The sequence below is a fragment of the Cnephaeus nilssonii genome (genome assembly GCF_951640355.1).
Source record: "Cnephaeus nilssonii genome assembly, chromosome: 7".
Classification (NCBI taxonomy): domain Eukaryota; kingdom Metazoa; phylum Chordata; class Mammalia; order Chiroptera; family Vespertilionidae; genus Cnephaeus; species Cnephaeus nilssonii.
The window spans coordinates 27949501-27969410 of record NC_137078.1 but is presented as its reverse complement, the minus strand read 5'-3'; the positions used below and the strand labels follow the sequence as shown (position 1 = coordinate 27969410).

Genomic DNA, 19910 nt, shown 5'->3' with positions numbered 1-19910 from the left:
GACAGCAATATGGTTTTTACATAAACCTAGTGGTGCTGGTTTCATATTGAGTAGTTATTTATTGACGTTGATCTATTCATTATTACGAATTGCATTGGTCTAGGTTCTCTGAGGAGCAGATGCCAAGATAGGAACAGAAGTATGAGAGATTTATGGGGTGAAATGCCTGGGAGGGGAAATGGGGAGGCCACTGCATGAGGCTGGGAGAGCCATCAGATTGAAAGCATGTCTGACCTGAGATGAGAGGGGATCAGAAGGAAGAGAGGTCTTGGGCTGCGGTGCTGTTCTAAGTTTTGGCAAGTTCAATGGGAAATCATTGAGCTAAAATCCCCCAGGGCAGAGGAAACCATGCCAGGATAGGAACAGAAGTATGAGAGACAGGCCTGGAGACGTGGGCTTCGCACAGACAAGGTGGCAGAACCAGGGGGCACAGCTGGAGCCGGTCAGTGATGCGTTCTCAGGGCCACCCTGTAGGTGGACATCAGACTACCACATGCCTTGCTGGACATGTGTCAAATCATGGAATATATTAAATTGAACCCCAGATGGAGGGAAACAAATGCTGTATTTCTACAGAGATAGAAAGGTAGGTTAATTTCTTGAGCTATTTTATATCTTTGTTGATATCTATATTTTAAGGGCCTAAAAATAAATGTATTTTTGTGAATGAAATAAAATGTAGGAACTTACTTGGTTTGCAAATTGCATAGGCACCAGAGAGTGTGCCTCAAATTTAAAAATTTTGTACTGGGCCCAGCTGTGGTGCCTCAGTGGTTGAGTGTCGACCTGTGAACCAGGAGGCCACGGTTCGATTCCAGGTCTGGGCAGATGCCGAATTGCTGACTCAATCGTGAGTAGGGGGCATGCAGGAGGCAACTGATCCATGTTTCTCTCTCATGGATATTTCTATCTCTCTCTCCCTCTTTCTTTCTCTCTGAAATAAATAAAAATATGTTTAAAAAATAATAAAAATTTTGTACTGGGATTTGTGCAAGGAAGAGTGGGATTTTTAATCTTGCAGGAGAAAAAAGGCTTTGCAAAGAAAACTGTAACTGCTTTGAAGGTCACATTAGAAACTACCTTCCATGTGATGCTTAACGTGAGTCCCTCTCAAGGAAAACAGCTCTTGGCATCTCTTATACACGGTGGGTCAGAGGCCTCATTGAATATCAAGTAGCTGCACAGGTCTGGTCTGGTCTGTAAGATCAATTTGATCTTCTAGGAAGCGTACGGGGAGCCTTTATTTCTGGGACCCAACTCTCAGTGTTCTGGAAAGGCAGCTATTTTTTTCAGTATAAAAGAGAGTAGTCACCTCAGTGTTAGCTCTGAGCACGTCTTGCTGCCTTGGCATGGCCACCTCGGTGGCTCCCTTGTGTGCCACACCTTCTTCTCGCCAGTCCCGGCAGACCACAGGTGCCTTCCCTTCCCCAGTCAGACTCACTCATCTCTTAGCCTTATGCGCAGCATTCAGAATCTTGTTTCAAACAATGGCCATTGGCCACTGGGCTTTTGCAAATAAGATATAATGCTGGGTGTAAGGATTAAGATTTCAAAGTGTATTTGTTGGTACTTTCTTGAAAATGCTTTATCTTGTCAGTTTACATTGATAGTTTAAAATATACCATGCTTATTATGCCAAAGAGATGGAAAGTGGGCATCAGAATGAGAAGCATTAAAGAGGAAAATGGACTCAAAGTGGTGGCTAAGTGCAGGTGACACACATCACACTTGTGTCCGATTCCATCCTCCACGCACCTGGGCCTGGCCTGAGCTCCGGGCACTGAGGCTGTGTGGCATCCCGGGGTCCTTCGGGGACACTGCTGTAGGACATTGATCATAGCCTCAGCATTGCCTATAAATGAGGCATCAGTCCCTAGGGGTCAGAGTTACCAATTCAGTAAGAAGTTGTAGAAGGAGATCAGAAAACCAGGATAAATTAAGAAGGTTTGAAAGAAACGATGGTTGTTAAAGCAGTGGGATTTTATCTTGTCTTGGGCAAGAATTGAGCTACTAAAAGTACTAAACTAGGGTAGACAATTGGAAAAACAGGTGCATTTGAAATATTGTAGTTTTGTTGAGATAAACAATTCATATACCATACAATTTACCCATTTAAAGTATACAATTCAGTGGGTTGTTTTTGCATATTTGCTGAGTAAATTATAGAGTACAACTATTCACCACAATTAATTTTACATTTTCATCACTCTCAAAAGAAATGTGTATGCATTAGCTATCACTCCCCATTTTCTCCCATTTCCCCAAGTCTAGGCACCTAGCAGTCTACTTCCTTTCTCTGTAGATTTGCCTGTTCTAGACATTTCATATGAATGAAACCATATAAAATATGGCTTTTTTTGTGTCTGGTTTCTTTTACTTAGCATGTTTTTAAGGTCGATGCATATTGTAGCATGTATCAGTACTTTATTCTTGTTATTACAGAATAATATTTATATCATTTTATTTATCGATTCACCAGTTGACGGACATTTGGGTAATTTCCTTTGGGGCTATTATGAATAATGTTGCTCTGAACATGTGTGTACAATTTTTTGTGTAGACATATTCTTATTTCTCATGAGAATATACCTAGGAGTGCGATTGCTTGGTTCTATGGTAACTCTATGTTTAACTTTTTGAGATACTGCCAGATTGTTTCTAAAGCAGCTGCACCTTTTAATATTCCCACCAGCAATGTACAAGGGTTGCAATTCTCCACCTCCTGGCTAACACCTGTTATCTGTCTTTTTGATTCCAGTCCTTTTACTGCTTGAGAAATGGTATCTCATTATGGTTTGATTTGCATTTCTCTTATAACTAGTCACTGTTGAACGTCCTTTCATGTGCTTATCACCATTTGTATATATTTTTTAAGAAATGTCTATTCAGATCCTTTGGCCATTTTTAAATTGGGTGTCTTTTAATTATTGAATTGTCAGAGTTCTTTATGAATTCTAGCTTACAGATACATGATTTACACACATTTCCATGCATTCTGTGAAATGCCTTTTCATTTTCTAGATCAGGGGTGGGGAACCTTATTTCTGCCAAGAGCCATTTGGGTATTTATAACATCATTTGTGGGTCATACAAAATTATCAACTTAAAAATTAGCCTGCTATATTTGGTCAAACATTTAATTCACTCACCCCTAATGCCTTGGCAGGACCAGACCGATTGATTTCGTGGGCCTTATACAGCCCGCGGGCCAGACGTCCCCCACTCCTGATGTAGAGAAAGAGAATAAAAGTTGCAGTGGCACTTTTGCTAATCTTGATTATTTTCCATCTTTCTTTTAGGCCTCTGATGATTGTCACTCAGAAGATCACAACCTTGGCATTCCAAGTTCACGATGGTGAGAAAAACATCCTTCCTCCTTGTTCTGAGGCCACCTGACATTTTTTATATTCTGTACACTGTCCCAAGTTTAGACAAGTGCTGGAAGATCTTGTCCAAAATTTGTAGGCCTCTTAAATTGTAGTTGTAACTTTCCTAGCTATTATTTATGATTTCCCTCCTGGATCTGTAGCCTAAATTTGCCGAAATATTTGCATTGAGAACAGTGGGTTTTCTGTTTACTTTTACAATGTTTTAAATTTAAGTTAACTTATGGTGCTCTCTGCCCTTCCTTTTCAAATCTCTGAGAAGCTCATGAGGTAATAAAAGATTAAACAACCCTGGCTGGTTAACCAATTTTTAATGCTAGTTTTTTGTTTGTTTGTTTTGCTTGGACAATTATCTAATGAGATTAGCCTGACCCTACAAAAAAGCTGGGAGAGGAAGCTCTTCTCTTTTTATAAAAAATGAACATTTTCTTTACTCAGACACTTTCTAAAAATGGCCAGAAAATTTTATTTCCACTATTAAAACTGGGTCCCGGGGAAGGAGAATGGCACTTTCACTGGCCGGAAGATGGGCTTACTCGATGCCAGGTGCAATTAGTAAAAGGATAATCTGAGGATTTGTTCCTCTCTGGCAAATGCTTTCTGACGGCTGACACGTCTTCAAGTGTTGACAGATTGAGCTGTACAGTCTCCACTAGTCTTGTTTCCCTTAAAGCTTGGAAACCAATTTCATTTTGACTCTGTGTGTTTCTCATTCATATTTAGTGACTTAGTCATTCTGTAGAGAACTGGGTAATTTTATACAAAGGATGGAATCTTTCTAGGGTGATAATTGTCCTGATTTGCCCAGAACTGAGAGGTTTCCTGAGATATGAGATTTTTAGTGCCCAAATTGACAAGGTCCTGAGCAAACCAGGGTGAGTTGGTTAGTGTTATTGTACCTGAAAACCAACTTGGTAGCGGTTAGAGACTAACATCTGCAACATAAATCAATAACTAAAATCACTTTAATTTCTGGGATTGCCCGATTTGTACTATTTGATGAGGTTGTAAAAAAAAGTGAGTGTGATTTTTTTAAAAAAAACACTGCTTCTTATGGTTTTTTGCTTAATTTACTTTTGTTTTTTATACAGGCTTTTTGCCTGAATTTACTTTTGTAAGCATTCTCGGTTTATTTTCTGGAACATCACTTACATACAGAAAAATGTTTGTTTGCCTTTGTCTTTTTCTCTTGTGTGTGGGAGGCAGAAGTAAATTCTGGAACCACTCTGCCTTCTCTTAGGCTTGTTTTTGAGTTGCCTTTATGATTGGTGACCATATCAGTCTTAGCTGAATATACAGTTACTTTTAAAATTTTATTTTTATTATTGAAAGTATTACAGATGTCCCCCATTTCCCCCCTCTGCCCACTTCCCCCTCTGAGGCCTTCACTGCACTGTTGTCTATGTCCATGGTTTATGCATATAGGCTTACTAGAGGCCAGGTGCACGGGTGGGATCCACTCAGCCTGGCCTGCACCCTCTCACAATCCGGGACCCAGCAATCCGCCATCCCTGTCCCCCACCCCCAATCAACACCCCCCGCCGAGGGATATAGCAGTGCCGAAGCGACAGGAGGCCAGGGAGGAGCCCCAGCCATGAGCCCGGCTTCTGGCTGAGTGGCGCTCCCACTGTGGGAGCGTACTGACCACCAGGGGGCAGCTCCTGCGTTGAGCATCTGCTTCCTGGTGGTCAGTGCATGTCATAGCATTCTGGTCGTTTGGTTGTAACGGTCGCTTAGGCTTTTATATATATAGATAAGTTCTTTGGTTAAATTCTTCCTGCCCTCTCCCCCCTTCCCTCTGAAATTTCTGATGCTTATGAGATGACCCTCCAGTTTCTTTGACACTCAGGTAACGTACATTTTATGGGAAGCACAAATGTGATTTGGTTGGGAGTTTTTCTGGCATGGATGAATCTTAAAAGAAGTAAAACCTCCCAAGAATTCCTCTGTGTTTTCCCTGCATTCAGGATTACGTTTCCTGTGTTTTGGGAGAGAAAAGTCCCTATTTCTTTCCTCATTACATTCCACACCCATTCTCTCAGCTTGTACCAGGCGTCTTCACCCAGCATTTCGGAGAAGTATTTATGCTGGTGTAGGCTGCAAAGTTAGGCTTATGTTTCTTTGTAGCAACAAAAGCATATATATTCAGCGTAGTAAGGAGTGTAGGAGTTGTGGAGGGTGCTCTGTGATCCATGTCCTACCGTGTGAATCGACTTGGAATAGCTCTGAATTCTCCCCTCTTCATAAGAAGCTGTAGAGACTTTCCTTACACATGGACTTGTGGGGTAGTGCTTTGATCCAGGGCATTTAAAAAAAAAAAAGAAAGCTTTGATTTATGAAACAATAATTAATCACTTTTTTTCAGATGAGTTTTATAAGCTTCTCTTAAGATAAGTTATCTACTTCACTGAAAACATTTCTAAATGTTTTCTTTTTCATAGGACTAGGTCGAAGAGCTGAAGACCTGTCTGCTGAGCAACACCGACTTGCTGTAAAGTAAGTTAAATTTAACAGCATATTCTTGAGTGCTTTGTATATCAATATCTAGAGATCTTCATTTTTTTAAATCCGCACCTGAGGATATGTTTTTTTTTAAAAATTGATTTTATAGAGAAAGGGAGAGGGAGGGAGGAAGGGAGGGTGGGGGAGAGAGAGGGGAGGGAGGGAGAGAGAGAGAGAGAGAGAGAGAGAGAGAGAGAGAGAGAGAGAAGCATCAATAAGTTGCTTCCCTTGTGTGCTCTGACTGGGAATCGAATCCACAACCTTTTTGGTGTACAGGATAATGCTCCAACCAACTGAGCCAGGGTGAGATCTTCATTTTTAAAAATATTTGCATATGAGCTTCACTATGTGTATGTAATAGCGTTTATTTAATGAATCTGCTATTGATGGACCCTTGGGCGTCTACCAGTCTTTTGCTTTTGCAAATAGTAAATGATGAATAACCTTGTGCATAGGTCATTTCTGATGAGTTTGGGTAGAGCTTTAGGATCGATTCCCAGAAGTGGGATTGCTGGGCCAGAGAGTAAATGGATCTCTGATTTTGTTAGTTTTGCAGGATTCTGCTTCACTGGGGTTGTTATGTCTATTTCAGAACTATTTTTATGGGGCATGTGTCTCAGGTCCTCAAGAAACAGTTATCAATGCAAATTAGTATGATTAAATGCCAGCATGAAAAAACATAGGAGGTAAAGCTGTAGAGAGAATACTGGCTGGGGAGAGGAGGAAGGAGGAAGGCTGATGAAGGTGGACTTTGGCCAGTGTTGACATGCAGTAGAAAGGGGGTGGGTGCTCGAGAGGGAGGAGGCTATGCAAAGTAGGAGAATAGCATATGAAAATAGAAATGACATGTGGGGTAGCATATTGGGGATGGTGTGCAGCCCTGGCCGAGAGCTCCTACTAGAGTGTAGTAGGAGGAGATAACTGGGAAGAGTGAGAGGGTCCCAGGTGGTAAGGAGATTGAGTGCCTCCTTTCTTCATTAATAATTTGAGACTTGGAACCAATGGAAGATCATTGGAAGAGTCTTCTGAGTCAAGTTCTTTGCTGAGCATTATGGGTGTGTAAGTGCTATAGGCATAACTCACTGGTCACCAATGGCATTTTAGGAAGCCTTTCCCCACAATTCTGTCTTGCTGGAAGAGCATGCCCCTCCAAATGCCATTAAAGGACTACACAGAATGGCTCCTACAGACTATTTTCCCTGCTGCTACCCTTGTCTGTTGACCTCATGCCTGGATGCCAAAGCAGACAAGAGACTGTTTACAGCGGTGTTTTTGTGTGGCTTCTTCAAGTAGAAACTGGTTCCACTCATCCTTTGTTTTGTGTTTATTTTAGTAATTGGGAGGGAGTTTTCCTATTTGAAAGCATCTCAATCAAGTAACAGTAGGTTTAGATCCCCCCAACCCCTGCCTTATATTTATTACCTTCACCTTCACCTTCTCCTGTAGACTGCTAAGGTTGATGAGAAAGCATTTTGCAGCCTCAGAGTTGCCTTTGCTCTAGACCCCACCCTCCGTGCTTATGGTAGTGATCCGTCAGCAGAGGGCGCCACGGAGTGCTGCCTCTCTGAGCCACTCACCTCATTAACTTTTCCTTTCAACAAGATTTCTCTCTTAGGCGGAGTTTTAGAGAAACAGAACAAGGAAAGATCCTGTTATGTTGAATAAACTGTAAAGATAACACTCGTGTTTACGATTTGCTTATTTGAAAATATGAAAGAAAAATTAAAGACTGAATACTTTTCAACCTTTTTAAAAAACTTTATTTTCACAGAGTAAAACCCTCTTTTTTGGAATACTTAAGCTACCTTCTCAACTTCATGAGTGTCATAGCTGGACCGTGTAACAACTTCAAGGACTATATAGCCTTCATCGAGGGGAGACATATACACATGAAGCTGCTGGAAGTGAACTGGAAGGAGAAAGGTTTCCACCGCCTGCCAGAACCTTCTCCCACTGTAAGTTTTTAGTGCCACGTGTTTACCCAGAGGCCCCAAGTATAGAGTTTTGCTGCCAGGGCTGACTCTCACTAATAATTGTTCTAATTCAAAAGCCAAGCAGTTTAACAGAAAGTTTGGCCAATAACTTTTCCCTCCATTTGTTTAAAAGACTGGTATTGGCATTTATTTGCCGTTCTCTGTATTGGAGAAACAGATGCTTATTTCACAGAGCTGGTCATTGGCTGGGAATATTAAAGCAATCCATCCATTAGTCAACCAGCCAATATTTAGTGCCTACAATGTTCTCAGCGCTGTACTAGCTAACACATTCAAATTTATGGGTGTTTTGTCTTTACGAATATAAATTAATACACAGCCAAAGGATAATATTCATAAAAGCTGGGGGTGGGGGAGGAAGTGGGGACCAGAATAAATGTGCTTTTTATTGGAGAACCCACTTGTTTCCAGGGAAACCAGTTTTACACTGCCCCAAGCTTGGTTTTAGTGCCTTTGAGAGAGTTTAAGATGGTTTCTTGAAATAACTTTTTAATTCCAATCTGAATTTTATTCATCTCAAAGTAGTCTACATAGGGTAACTTAGTGAACTTTACAAATATGGTAAACTTATTCAGATGAACTATCCTATATTTAAGGGAAATTTGTCATTAATTAAAGGAATGGGGAAAATTGGATAAGGGAGAAAATCAGGATAATTCAAATATTCCATAAATGCTAAAGTCTAGGCAAAATTAAGTATTTGAAAATTTAAGTGACTTATTAATTAAGCATGAATTTTCAGATGGTTTTGACAAGGCTCCTCAGCACCTTCTAGTTCGTCAAATGTCTCGGCTCCAACTTGTTACTGAAACAAAGTAGGAGTGAAGTCACCATGGCGATAAGACATCAAAGTAACCACAGGTGTTTCCACATGTCTGTCACAGTAGTGCTTTTGTGTTTCACATGCTTCTGCTTAGAAAATATTATTATTATTGCGTCTTAATGAATATCACTCTCCAGGAGACTCTTGCATTTTTGTGCACAGAGAGAGTGAAGCGGGGAGGCTGTGTTTTGGCTAAAGACACATCAATGGGAGGGGCTGGCTCCCATGAGCTAAGTCGGGGGACTGGTGCTCCATCAGTGACTAAGTGTGGTGAGCATTTAAGGGGGAGCCAGGCACTGTTCTCGGTACCTTATATTCATTCACTTAAAACCCAGCCCACCCTCTGAGGGAGGTGCTGTTACTATCCCTTTATTACAGTTAAGGCGTCTGTTTTTATAAAGTTGGGAATTATAATTGTGTTGATGTTAAATGACATTCCCTGGAATGCCAGGGAAACTGGGCAAAATCACTCCATCCAGAGGAATTTAAAATGTCAGTATAAAAAAATAAAAATAAATGTCAGTACATTCCCTGACCGGTGTGGCTCAGTGGTTAGAGTGTTAGCCCACACACTGAAGGGTCTCAGGTTTGATTCCAGGTCAAGGGCATGTACCTGGGTTGCAGGTTCCGACCCTGGCCCTGGTTGGGGTGGTGTGCGGGAGGCAACTAGTCCATGTGTCACTCTCACATGGATGTTTCTCTTTCTATCTCCCCCTACCTCCCTCCTTTCCACTCTGTAAAAATCACTGGGGGGAAAATACCCTCTGGTGAGGATTAGCAAAATAAAATAAAATGTCAGTACATCTTAACCCCAGAGCAGGCTACATTCATCCTTCCTGGAGGGTTTCTAAAGCTTTCCATTACCTGCCGTGTCCTGGCGCAGGCATTTCATCACACACACGGAATCTTCCGAACTAAGCTCTGGCCTCCTTGCTGGCCATTCCAACCCATTTCCTTGGCTGCTGGCTACAGAAGTGGGAGGCAAATGACTATTTCTTTCGGATGGAAGACTGCCACCCTGTAGTATCTGTTTCTCTCCTGTTTTGGGTAATGAAACCATCTACCCTTTGTTGGTAGAATTTGCTGGTAAAAGTTTTGTTCCATTTTAGACGCCTTCAGTCCTCCAGCGTGAAGTATGCTTTGCATCTAAATAGAGCACCCTGCCTCTCGTGCCATTTGTGCCGCGAGGAAGAACGCCTGTCGCCACTCCGTCAGGGAACGTGGCCAGAGCAGCCGTCCGAACAGCTTTGCTCTCCATGGGCCCTGGCCAAACTGTCTTCCTCCTACAGAATCTTCTGAGCGGTCCCCCCTGACGTTCCCCCCTCATTCCAGGGAGCAGTGATCCACAAGCTGTGCGTGACCGGGGTGTCTCTCCTGTTGTTTTTGACGCTCACGAAGACCTTCCCGGTCGCCTGCCTGGCCGATGACTGGTTTGTCCATAAGGCAAACTTTCTGACGCGGCTGGGCTACTTATATGTTGTCATGCAAGCCTCAAAGCCCAAGTACTACTTGGCCTGGACGTTAGGTAAGTTTGATGGAGTGGCCCTAAATGAAGGGGGGTGGAAAATGACACTCATTGGTTGGCTTTGCCAGAACAATATTTCGGATCACCTAACCAAAACAAGCCCAATACGTAATGGGAAGCAGTGGAGTCAGCGTCATTTTCTGCTCCCCAGGGAAGCTCTCCTCTTTGCCGCCATCATAAACCCAATTGTGCGTGATAAGGAGAAAGCAGTCCTGGTTTAAACCCAGTGTTACTAACAGATGGCTCGCCTAGGAAGCTGCTTCTTCCACCAGTCAAATGGCCATTTAGTGCAATGGGCGGTTAGGGGAGAATTCCAGAATGACCCGGCTTTCTTGTAATTTTTCTGGGCAGTATACAATGTTGGATACACATTAATTTTACCCACACACATGCCAATTTAGGTTACACTTTTAAAGAAATAGTTGGTTAAGCTTTTATGCCTTGGAGAGAAGCTGACTTCAACTGATTTTTTTTTTTAAGGTAGAAAGTTCAACTTAATTTGGTTTTAACACACTTTTTTCTTTCCCTGTGATGTACCTTAGTCAGTACTAAGTTTCTCGCTTATCTTTTCAAACAGTTTTAGACTGGAAACGTTTGCAGCTTAGCTGAGTGAGCAGTACACCCTTCCATTTACTTACAGGAATGGTAAAGGACTTGGATAAGGCACGGCAGCTGTGTGCATTTTACATCTGGACCCTTTCAGGAATGGGAGTTTAACCTCGTAGCTGAAGTGACAGGTTTGATGTCCCAGAGCAGTGACTGTTTATAAAGCTGAATAGGTTATTAAACTCAGATCCCAGTGCTTAGCCCATATTTCATGAGTGAGGGCGTGGCATTTCTGAGTTCCTCTTTTCTCATTTCATGCTCCAAGGTTTTAGCCCCAAGGTGTAGCTACTATTTTTTTCCCCATTTATTATTTTCATTGTGGTAAAAGTATACACAGCGGAAATTTACCATTTTTACCACATTGAGGTGGTTGTGCAACCGTCTCCACCCTCCACCCCCAGAGCTGTTCCCATCACCCCAAGCAGGAACTCTATCCATTAAGCAGAGTTAGCTCCCCAGCTCCCGGTCCACATTATTTCTAAGGGTCGTTGTTCAGGGAGAAGTTTGGTCCAAATAGTACGTATGTAACATTTGGCCAGAGAAATCTCACTTAGAGCTTCTTAAAATTTTGTTTCTTGTCACATTCAGTTTAATTCAAGGAGTTTTTGCTGAGTACCATCTTCTGTGCTACGAGGAATTAAAAAATAAGACATGTTTTCCATCCTCAAGATTGTCACGCTCTGTGGGACCATAGACGTGGGCACCAACAAAGCAGTTCACATCAGGGGCTGTCCCAGGGGTGGGCAGAGGAGAGGACAAATGTGGTCATCAGGGAGCCTTCAAAAGTCTCCTTGTATCTCATTCCTTTTTCTGCAGTTGCTTTATTATCTAAAAGTCATTTCCTTAGGAGGTAGGCATTATCCCTTCTGTGGCTGGAACCTTACTTGGAACACCAGGCTATTTTTCTATGTGAAATTGTATTTTCACTTTGATCTAAGCTCAGCGCGTGCGTGCGTGTGTGCGTGTGTGCATATTCGTGCGTGTTTGTGTGTGTGTGTGAGATGGAGAGAGAACTGCTCACTCCCTTTACTACCTTCTACTTCCTCACTTATCCTCCTCCTCTCTCTCCTCTCCCTCCCCTTCCACTCCCACATTCTGTATCTCAGGGTTAATGGGCTGGCTTCTGGACTAAATCGGCTCCTGCTTTAAGGAGGAAAGAAAGGCCATTCCATGGCCTCAGAGGGAAAGTCTATGAGGTGGGTTGTGCCTGCGGGTCTAGGTGGGGCGGGGGTCCCAGGGAACGGGGGTGCCTGGCACTGTTCTGTGCTTTGGGGAGTTCCCCAGCTATTAGGAGGGTAGAATAGCTTTGTGGGTAGCTTTCTCTGTGGACTTGGCTCTTTTTCTTTTCTCCGCCCCCCCCCCCTTATCTTTTTTGGTAGCTTCCATAGAACACTTCATTAATGTGTATGGCCTCAATCTGAAGTTCGTTACAGTTTAGGTTGCGTGGGCTGGTCTGCAATTAACCTGTGTATTATTTATAAATAAAGTAGCAGTGAATAGTATGACAGGGAATATTTAAACTGCTTAACTGAGTAATTGTTTTATCCAGCTGCTTAAAACACCATTTACATATAATTGATGTACTAATTATACATGATTATAAATTTAATCCGTAAAGCTGGCCTCTTGATGAATCTCAGCTGAGCTACACTGCGTTAGCCTAGTTCTAGTTACTGTTTATAGTGAAATAATACAGCTATTTTCTTTTGATTTAGTGTACAGTTCTGTCTCTCCCCCCCCCCCCCCACTAATTAGTGAGACTCAACTTTAGCCCAGGCTGTGTTCTAAAGAAAACAAACTGTAAAATGTGGGTGTCTGAATTAATTTATCTGTATTGATATATTAGAGCCATGTACAATATAAAGCCAATTTTTCAACATCCCTTTAAAATAGGTAACATTATTATAGCCATTTTATACTCAAAAGAATAGGTTTCTACAAGTTCAAGAACTCGCCCAAGGCCATGCATTTACTCTGATGCCGACGTGGAGAGAGGAGCCCAGGAGATCGACCCCCAGAGCCCACCCCTCACCACTGTGTTCACGCCTCTGTGAGCTGTATTCCATGAGAAATGCCTGTAGAGTGAGTTACAGAATCCTAAAAGATAGCAAGTGTGCTCGTGCGCGAACACACAAACACAGGGTAGTTATTATTCTGATTTTTTTAGATCAGGCCTGGTCAGCCAGAGCTGAGGCTGGAGGTGGGACCAGGCATTCAGGGGTCCCAGCACGGCCAGTCCAGCCCCGTTTTCAGTTGTCAACACAGACCTCAAGGGCTCTTCCCCCAGATTAGTTTATCTTCTGTCCTTCACACATTTGTGCCCACACAGTTAAAACTATTAGTTGCTTAACTGGCCCACTCTTGCTTTGCTTTTCCACTGAGCTCCCATCCAGTTGGCCTGGGAGACTGACGTATCAGGACTCGGCACTTTCCTCCTCTCTTCTAAAGGAAACCAGACCGTTTTACAGTGAAGCCAAGTGTAAGATAAGCGACGTTAAATCATCAGCTATGAAGGAGACAAACAGAACAGGTGTTCTCCTGTAGAGCAGCCGTCAGAAGTCCCTCTGGAGTTGGGCCTGAATTCTAGACCCAGAGGAACAGAGCTGCAGGGAAGGAAGGTCTTCTACGGTCTCCTCCCGATCTCAGGCTGTACCTGCCGTGCTGTGCTTTCATCAGTTTCATTACAGGATTTTCTTTTAAAAAAGAACCAGTGAACTTGAAATAAGACCACTGAAGTGAGAGGATGGCTCTCTGGTCACTGTAGTGAAGTTATTGGTTTCATCAGGTCTTTGTTTACAAAAAGCATTTCGTTAAAGGATTTGATGAGAAGTGCACGCTCCCTGCAGGGGGACCTTTCTTAGGGTTCCGTGAAGTCACCTAACAATGGTAGCAGGAGCTTTCAGACGGACTTTATGGGCGGGACGACTTCGGTATTGTGTCCACGTGTGGTCTCCATGGCAGCTGGTCCCCATTTCACATCTCTAGCTCCCTTCTTCTTGTAATCTGAACGTTTCTAACTGCATCTCAGCAGCCCCAGCTGATATCCTTCCGGCCTGTCGCGCTTCCTATGTTCAGAATGAGCTGCGCTTTCCTTTTCAAAGCTGCGTCTCCCGACTCAGTGCTGTCTTACCAGTTAACGTCCTGCCGTCTTTGATGACGGCTCTTGGACCTCCACGGGTCCCTCGTTTCTTCTTCCCGTCTCTGCTTCTGAGCTTAAGTATATTTTCCCTTCTTCCCTTTCTCCTCCTATATCCAGCGGGTCACTAAGTCCTCCTGTATCTTGCTTCGTTTTGGTTCTTCCTTCCTCTCATTCCCGTGTTGTATTCTATGAGCATCTAGTGCCCTTCTTCTTACCTATCAGGTGCTCACTAAATGCCAGTGAATGAATAAAAATGAATAAAAATTGAGGTCACCAAAAAGCCACACATGTTTCTCTGATTCACCATGGCACCAGGCCCTTTAAATCTTTTTGGTGTCCTTTCTGAGGAAACTGCCACCTATCTCTCAGCCTTAAAGCGAGACAGACATTGGGACCTTTTAAAGCGACAATGTGACTTTTGTTCCGTATCCTAACGTGTTGTTTTGAAAACCTTAGCTGATGCCGTGAATAACGCAGCTGGCTTTGGGTTCAGCGGAGTGGATCAGAATGGAAATTTCTGTTGGGATCTGCTTTCTAACCTAAACATCTGGAAAATAGAGGTGAGTCTATGGTGCTTTTGAATCCAGCTGCGATCGCTTATAAAGCAGTGGTTTACGTTGAGTGCAGTGTCCAGGGATCTTCTTCATCGAGGTCTGCTATAGGGAATGCCAGGGCCAGCAGTCTCCGGGACTTGGTACATCTTGGAATATTTTTCCTCTTTGTTTTATTTTATTTTTAAAAGATACTTTCTTGATAGTTTTAATGGTTCAAGGAATAATGACACAAGAAAATCTGAAAAAGAGCCAGGAAAATCTCTTTTGTTGTTTCCATTACTGTGCCTTCAACGTGAAGGTACAGAATCCATTTTCTCTTGTTCACGTTCTACTTCCTTCAGTCAAGAACACAGACTGGCCCTAGCTGGTTTGGCTCAGCAGATAAAGCATTGGTCTGCGGACCAAAGGGTCCTGGGTTCCATTCCGGTCAAGGGCAGGTACCTTAGTTGCAGGCTCCTCCCGGACCCTGGTCGGGGCTCGTGCAGGAGGCAACCAATCAATGTGTTTCTCTCACATCGATGTTTCTCTCTCTTTCCCTCTCTAAAAAAGTCAATGGAAAAATATCCTCAGGTGGTCTCCTTGGGGCCATGTCACTTGGCTTCCTTGGCCTTGTCAGCAGTGAGAACTCATAGGAAGACCACGTCGCAGACCCAATTCCCCTGGCAGCGGGATGGAGTGGGGCATGGTTCTCAGCAGGCAGAGTGTTGGTTCTCCCGCCAGGTGACTCGGGTTCGTGGCTGGAAGGGGATATGCAGGGAGAGCAAGAAGCCAGGGCCCTGGAGACTTTCCATCTGCCACCCACGTTAGGTGGACACTAGGCCACAAGAAGTCTTGGGGCGGGGGGATACCTTCCACCTTCTTGATGCCTGAGTCTTCTCTTCATCCTAAATGGACAAGCTCCAGCCTCAGGAACAACCTTTCTCATTTTCAGAAAAGCAACGTAGATAATCTCCATGCTTCTCGCTCCTATACAGATGATGTCAGAGGGAGTCTACAGGTGTTATGGCTTGCCTCCCTGTTTCTACCAAAATTCTTCTCTCCCTCAAAACTCTTGGACCAGTGCTGGCTGCTGTGGGTGAATGTCCTTCACGGGGGTTCCCTCTGACCTCCGGCTGCCCCCCAGTCTCCTCCGCTGTGCACACAAAGACAGTCATTTCACTGGGCATGTGTTCAGGGTGAAGGGCCAACTTATTAAGTTATGTGTTTGTTATAAAGAAAAACCAGAAGGAGGAGCTTTGCATTTTCAATCGAGTTGCTATAGAGGAAGGAGCTAAAGAAAACCAAGGCAGTCCGATTTAGTTAAGGTTCCTACAAGCTGTGTGTATGACATTTTATTAGCCATAGAAGATATGGATACATAGAAGTCCTTAGGGCTTTGAAATAAAAGCTCACAATACAAAATCTGTCTATTTACATCTACTGATGATCTTTCTTCTTCTCTCCTTCTCTTCTTTCTTTCTAAACATATTACATTAGGCCAGTGTGTGACCTATCTAAGATTTTCTTATGGTTGAAACAGAAAAAAGCGGCACTTGTACTTCCTACCTTCACTAGGCATCTGGTTCTTGAATGTTCGTTTCATGCTTTCCACCGCCAACTAGCCTTTGCTAAGACTTTTTTTTTTTTTTTTAAATGAGGAAACCTTGTTCATGGCTTGTTTTCGAAAGTGTCTTCCCCAGAGGTTGATTTCTTTGTGTCATTGCCAGTTTGGTGATATTTCTTTCTTTTCTGTATTGTGACTCCTTCATGTGTAAAATCTCTCACTATTCTAAATACAACGGGAAGCATTTGAACCTGTGCAGCTGTTTGTAGAATAACTTCACAAGACTGACCTAGTTTATAGATGGCAACACAGTGAAAAGATGACAGTAACATTGCAGCTGTCTCCATAAAGGCACTCAATTCACACGATTAAACTTTTCCTAGGGCAAATCCCCTTTTAAGGTATTTAGTTTTAAAATTCAGATGACTTAAAATTTTTTTTTAAACCAGAGAGGATGGAAAACCCACAAAACATTCCTTCAAGTTTTCCTATAATTTGAAAATAAATTGAGAAAAATTGAGACTTTGCAAGCCAAGTGTTCGTCAGTCTCATAAACATCAGGATGTTCCTGCCTTCAGTGGAACAGCTGATGCACTCTTGACCGAGGAGTCACTAGTGAAACAGCACTTTTGGTCTGCTGCCAGGGAAATTCTGGGGAGGACTTTCCATTACTTGGGGTATTTTTAAAGCTAATGATAGGTGTTACTTCCTTCTTTTTAGACTGCTACAAGTTTCAAAATGTACCTAGGCAACTGGAATATTCAGACAGCTACTTGGCTAAAGCGGTAAGAAAAACAAAAGTGACCTCATTCCTCACGGCACTGGGATATGTTTAGATGGGAGTTGTTAGATGAACAGCAATAGTAGTAATGTCATCTGACACTTTTGTTTTATATGAACATCTATGCCCTCTAAGTAAAAAAAGTAGAAATATAGTGATTTGAGAAGATCAAATAATAGAGCATGTTTATTTTAATGTATCAAACATTTAATCCTGCCATTACTATGTACCAGGCACTCATTTAATCCTTTGAGATGTTGGTAGTTATTATCCCCATTTTGCAGATGAGCAAATTGAGGCACAGAAGGGTTCTGTAACTTGCCCAAGCTCACCCAGCGAATGAGTAATAGATAAGAGTCCAAGCAGACCATCTGCAGAGCCAGGCTCTTAACCTCTGTGCTGCGCTACATCTAACCTAGAGGAGAGCCTGTTGATCAGATGTCAAAGACGGACATTGTCAGCATCCAACCACTGAAATCCTGGTATTTATCCCTAACATTGAAAGCTTTATGCTACCCCAGATGTTTGTGCTTTTAAAGTTTGTATTTTTATTGATATTTCTGTTTCCTTACACATTCCAAAATTAAAAACATTACTTATTATGGAACTGATAATATGTTATCCCGGAATAATATACTATCTTTGAAACTCTAGCTAGTGAATATTCCTATCATATAAGTGCAGGGAGAGTATAAAAATGCTAAGCTGTATATTCTGCTGTTGGTAAGTAGCATTTTTCTTAGGTGAAAACTGGGTAAAAGAAGAGACAATGTATAGTAATTCCCCCAAAGTAAGCTCCTACAGTCTTGTCTGAAAATTGAGCTGAACATGCAATTTTAAAAAATTTATCCTTAATATTGCTATTAATTTTGCAAATAATTTTTCAATATTGAGTAATACCAATGTACCAAGAGTTTTAGTCTCCATTAGGAGTTTGTTTTAAGATGACTGAACATATATATATGCACATAAAAAATGAAAAAAAATATTTGATTTATAAAAAAGATAAAGAGGGTAAGAAACAAGTACCTATGCAAACTATTCCTCATTTAAAAAAAAAACAACATTATACAAATGGGGTCCCAGTCCTGTTTTTCTCCCCAAATGCATTGTCTTTCCATGAAGAGGGAGCCAGAATCCTTAGTTTGGGTTTAAATCAGTTACTTTTGACAACCCATACGGTGCAGGATTGGTGTTAGCTGTTTGAGTTTCTATTTTGTGTTCCATTTGGGTCCTCTCATTTAGTAAACGTCGTAGTGGCCTCCATTCAGTGCATTGGCAGTTCTCAGACTGAGCTTGGGAGAAAGTCCCCTGCCCCTTTGTGTTAATAATCAACAACGACGCCAGAGCTCTCCAGGGTGTTTTGCTGACAATGTCTTAATCCACACAATATCACTCTTTAAGGCAACTTCATGGATTGAAATCCAATGGGCACAGTGAGGACTGAAAGGTCCTATAACCAACACTTTGATTTTGGCCTGGAGTCATTCCCAAATGAGGTGAAAAGGGTTGCAGAGCTGGTTATGGCACAGGGGCTAGGCTGAAAAGGTAAATTAATTTACACTAAATGAGGATATCTGCTTCTAAAGAACCTGATTCCAAGGTTTTTAGTGCCAATGGCACTTATTTATCCATAATTATTCCTGGTAGATTAGACCATTGGTGGCAGGGGCTGGCCAGAGCCTGACCACTTGGATTTTTATTAGATACGAGAGGCCCGGTGCACGAAATCGTCATGGGTGGGGTCCCTCTGGGTGGCCTGCAGGGATCGGGTCAAAACCCGCAGTCCAGTGCTGCCTGCAGCTCCTACCTGCAGCTCCCGCTCATCCCAGCCCCACTGTGCCTGCCGCGGGCTCACGCCCAATCAGTCCCAATCGGGAGAGGCTCGAGCTGCTGCAACAGCGCTTGCCAGCCATGAGCCCTGCATCTGGCACCCTCCCCAAGGGGAGTGACCTGCGGGATCGGGCTAAAACCAGCTCTCCGACATCCCCCTAGGGGTCCCGGATTGCAAGAGGGCACAGGCCAGGCTGAGGGACCCCACCAGTGCACGATCAGGCTGGGGAGGGACTGCAGGAGGGCTCCAGGGCATGCCCATCTCACTCAGTCCCAATTGGCCGGACCCCAGCAGCAAGCTAACCTACTGGTGGGAGCATCTGCCTCCTGGTGGTCAGTGCACATCATAGCGATTGGTTGACCAGTTGACTATCTGCTCCCCCCCCCCCCCCCCCCCCCCGTGGTCAGTGCATGTCATAGTGAGCAGTTTAGCAGCCTTAGCATATCATTAGCATATTACGCTTTGATTGGTTGTTCTGCCATTTGGTCTATTTGCATATTACCCTTCTATTATATAGGATAGAGTAATGGGGTCAGATCATTTACTTCTGTGGAGGTTAAAAGTTCATGTGAATTGCCTACCTGATAGTGTTCAAGAAAACGTGAGTTCACGCTGCTGGGACTGCATTGCGAGTCCCTAAATAGGGTTAGGCAGGCAGGTCGTCAGGAATGAAGCAAATGATTTCTGTAGGTCTGATTTGAAAAGATGCCAGGAGGTGTACTTAGAGGTTTCTGGTTTGTTTGACCTGTGGCTGGTTGTGCCTGCCTCTCTTCACAGAGTGTGCTACGAGCGTGTCCCTTGGTACCCCACAGTGTTCACCTTCATCCTGTCTGCCCTGTGGCATGGTGTCTATCCTGGGTACTATTTCACCTTCTTAACTGGAATCCTCGTCACCGTAGCAGCCAGGACGGTAAGCTTGCTTTGGTTGTGGGGTTTTTTCCTTAGTAATGTAATGTCTGTATGTTTGTTGTCATTTAGTCCTATTAGGAGTCGGGGGATGAGAGGGTAGAAGTGATGTTTTGAAAAAATCAAACAGAAGTCTTCCCATTAGAAATACTTCAGTATCTAGGAGCTTGTGGTCATCAAATGGTTTATCATTTTATTTTCACATTATTTACAGAGTGTGTTTGCAAAAGAAAAGGAATTTTAGGAGCACCGTTTAGTAACTTAAGAGATGAAAACATTTTTAATCATTAATGACTGTGAACATATACAATCTACTA

General features: G+C 43.0%; 1 protein-coding gene across 1 annotated transcript in view; it reads left to right on the top strand.

Moving 5' to 3' along the window:
• MBOAT1 (membrane bound glycerophospholipid O-acyltransferase 1) overlaps positions 1-19910 on the top strand; it is a 107272-nt gene that overhangs the window by 71537 nt on the left and 15825 nt on the right. The window contains exons 5-11 of the mRNA XM_079778072.1: positions 3300-3355; positions 5828-5882; positions 7660-7843; positions 10038-10230; positions 14432-14535; positions 16793-16857; positions 19465-19597. Coding sequence (XP_079634198.1) covers positions 3300-3355; positions 5828-5882; positions 7660-7843; positions 10038-10230; positions 14432-14535; positions 16793-16857; positions 19465-19597 — 790 coding nt within the window. The remainder of the gene's footprint in view (positions 1-3299; positions 3356-5827; positions 5883-7659; positions 7844-10037; positions 10231-14431; positions 14536-16792; positions 16858-19464; positions 19598-19910) is intronic.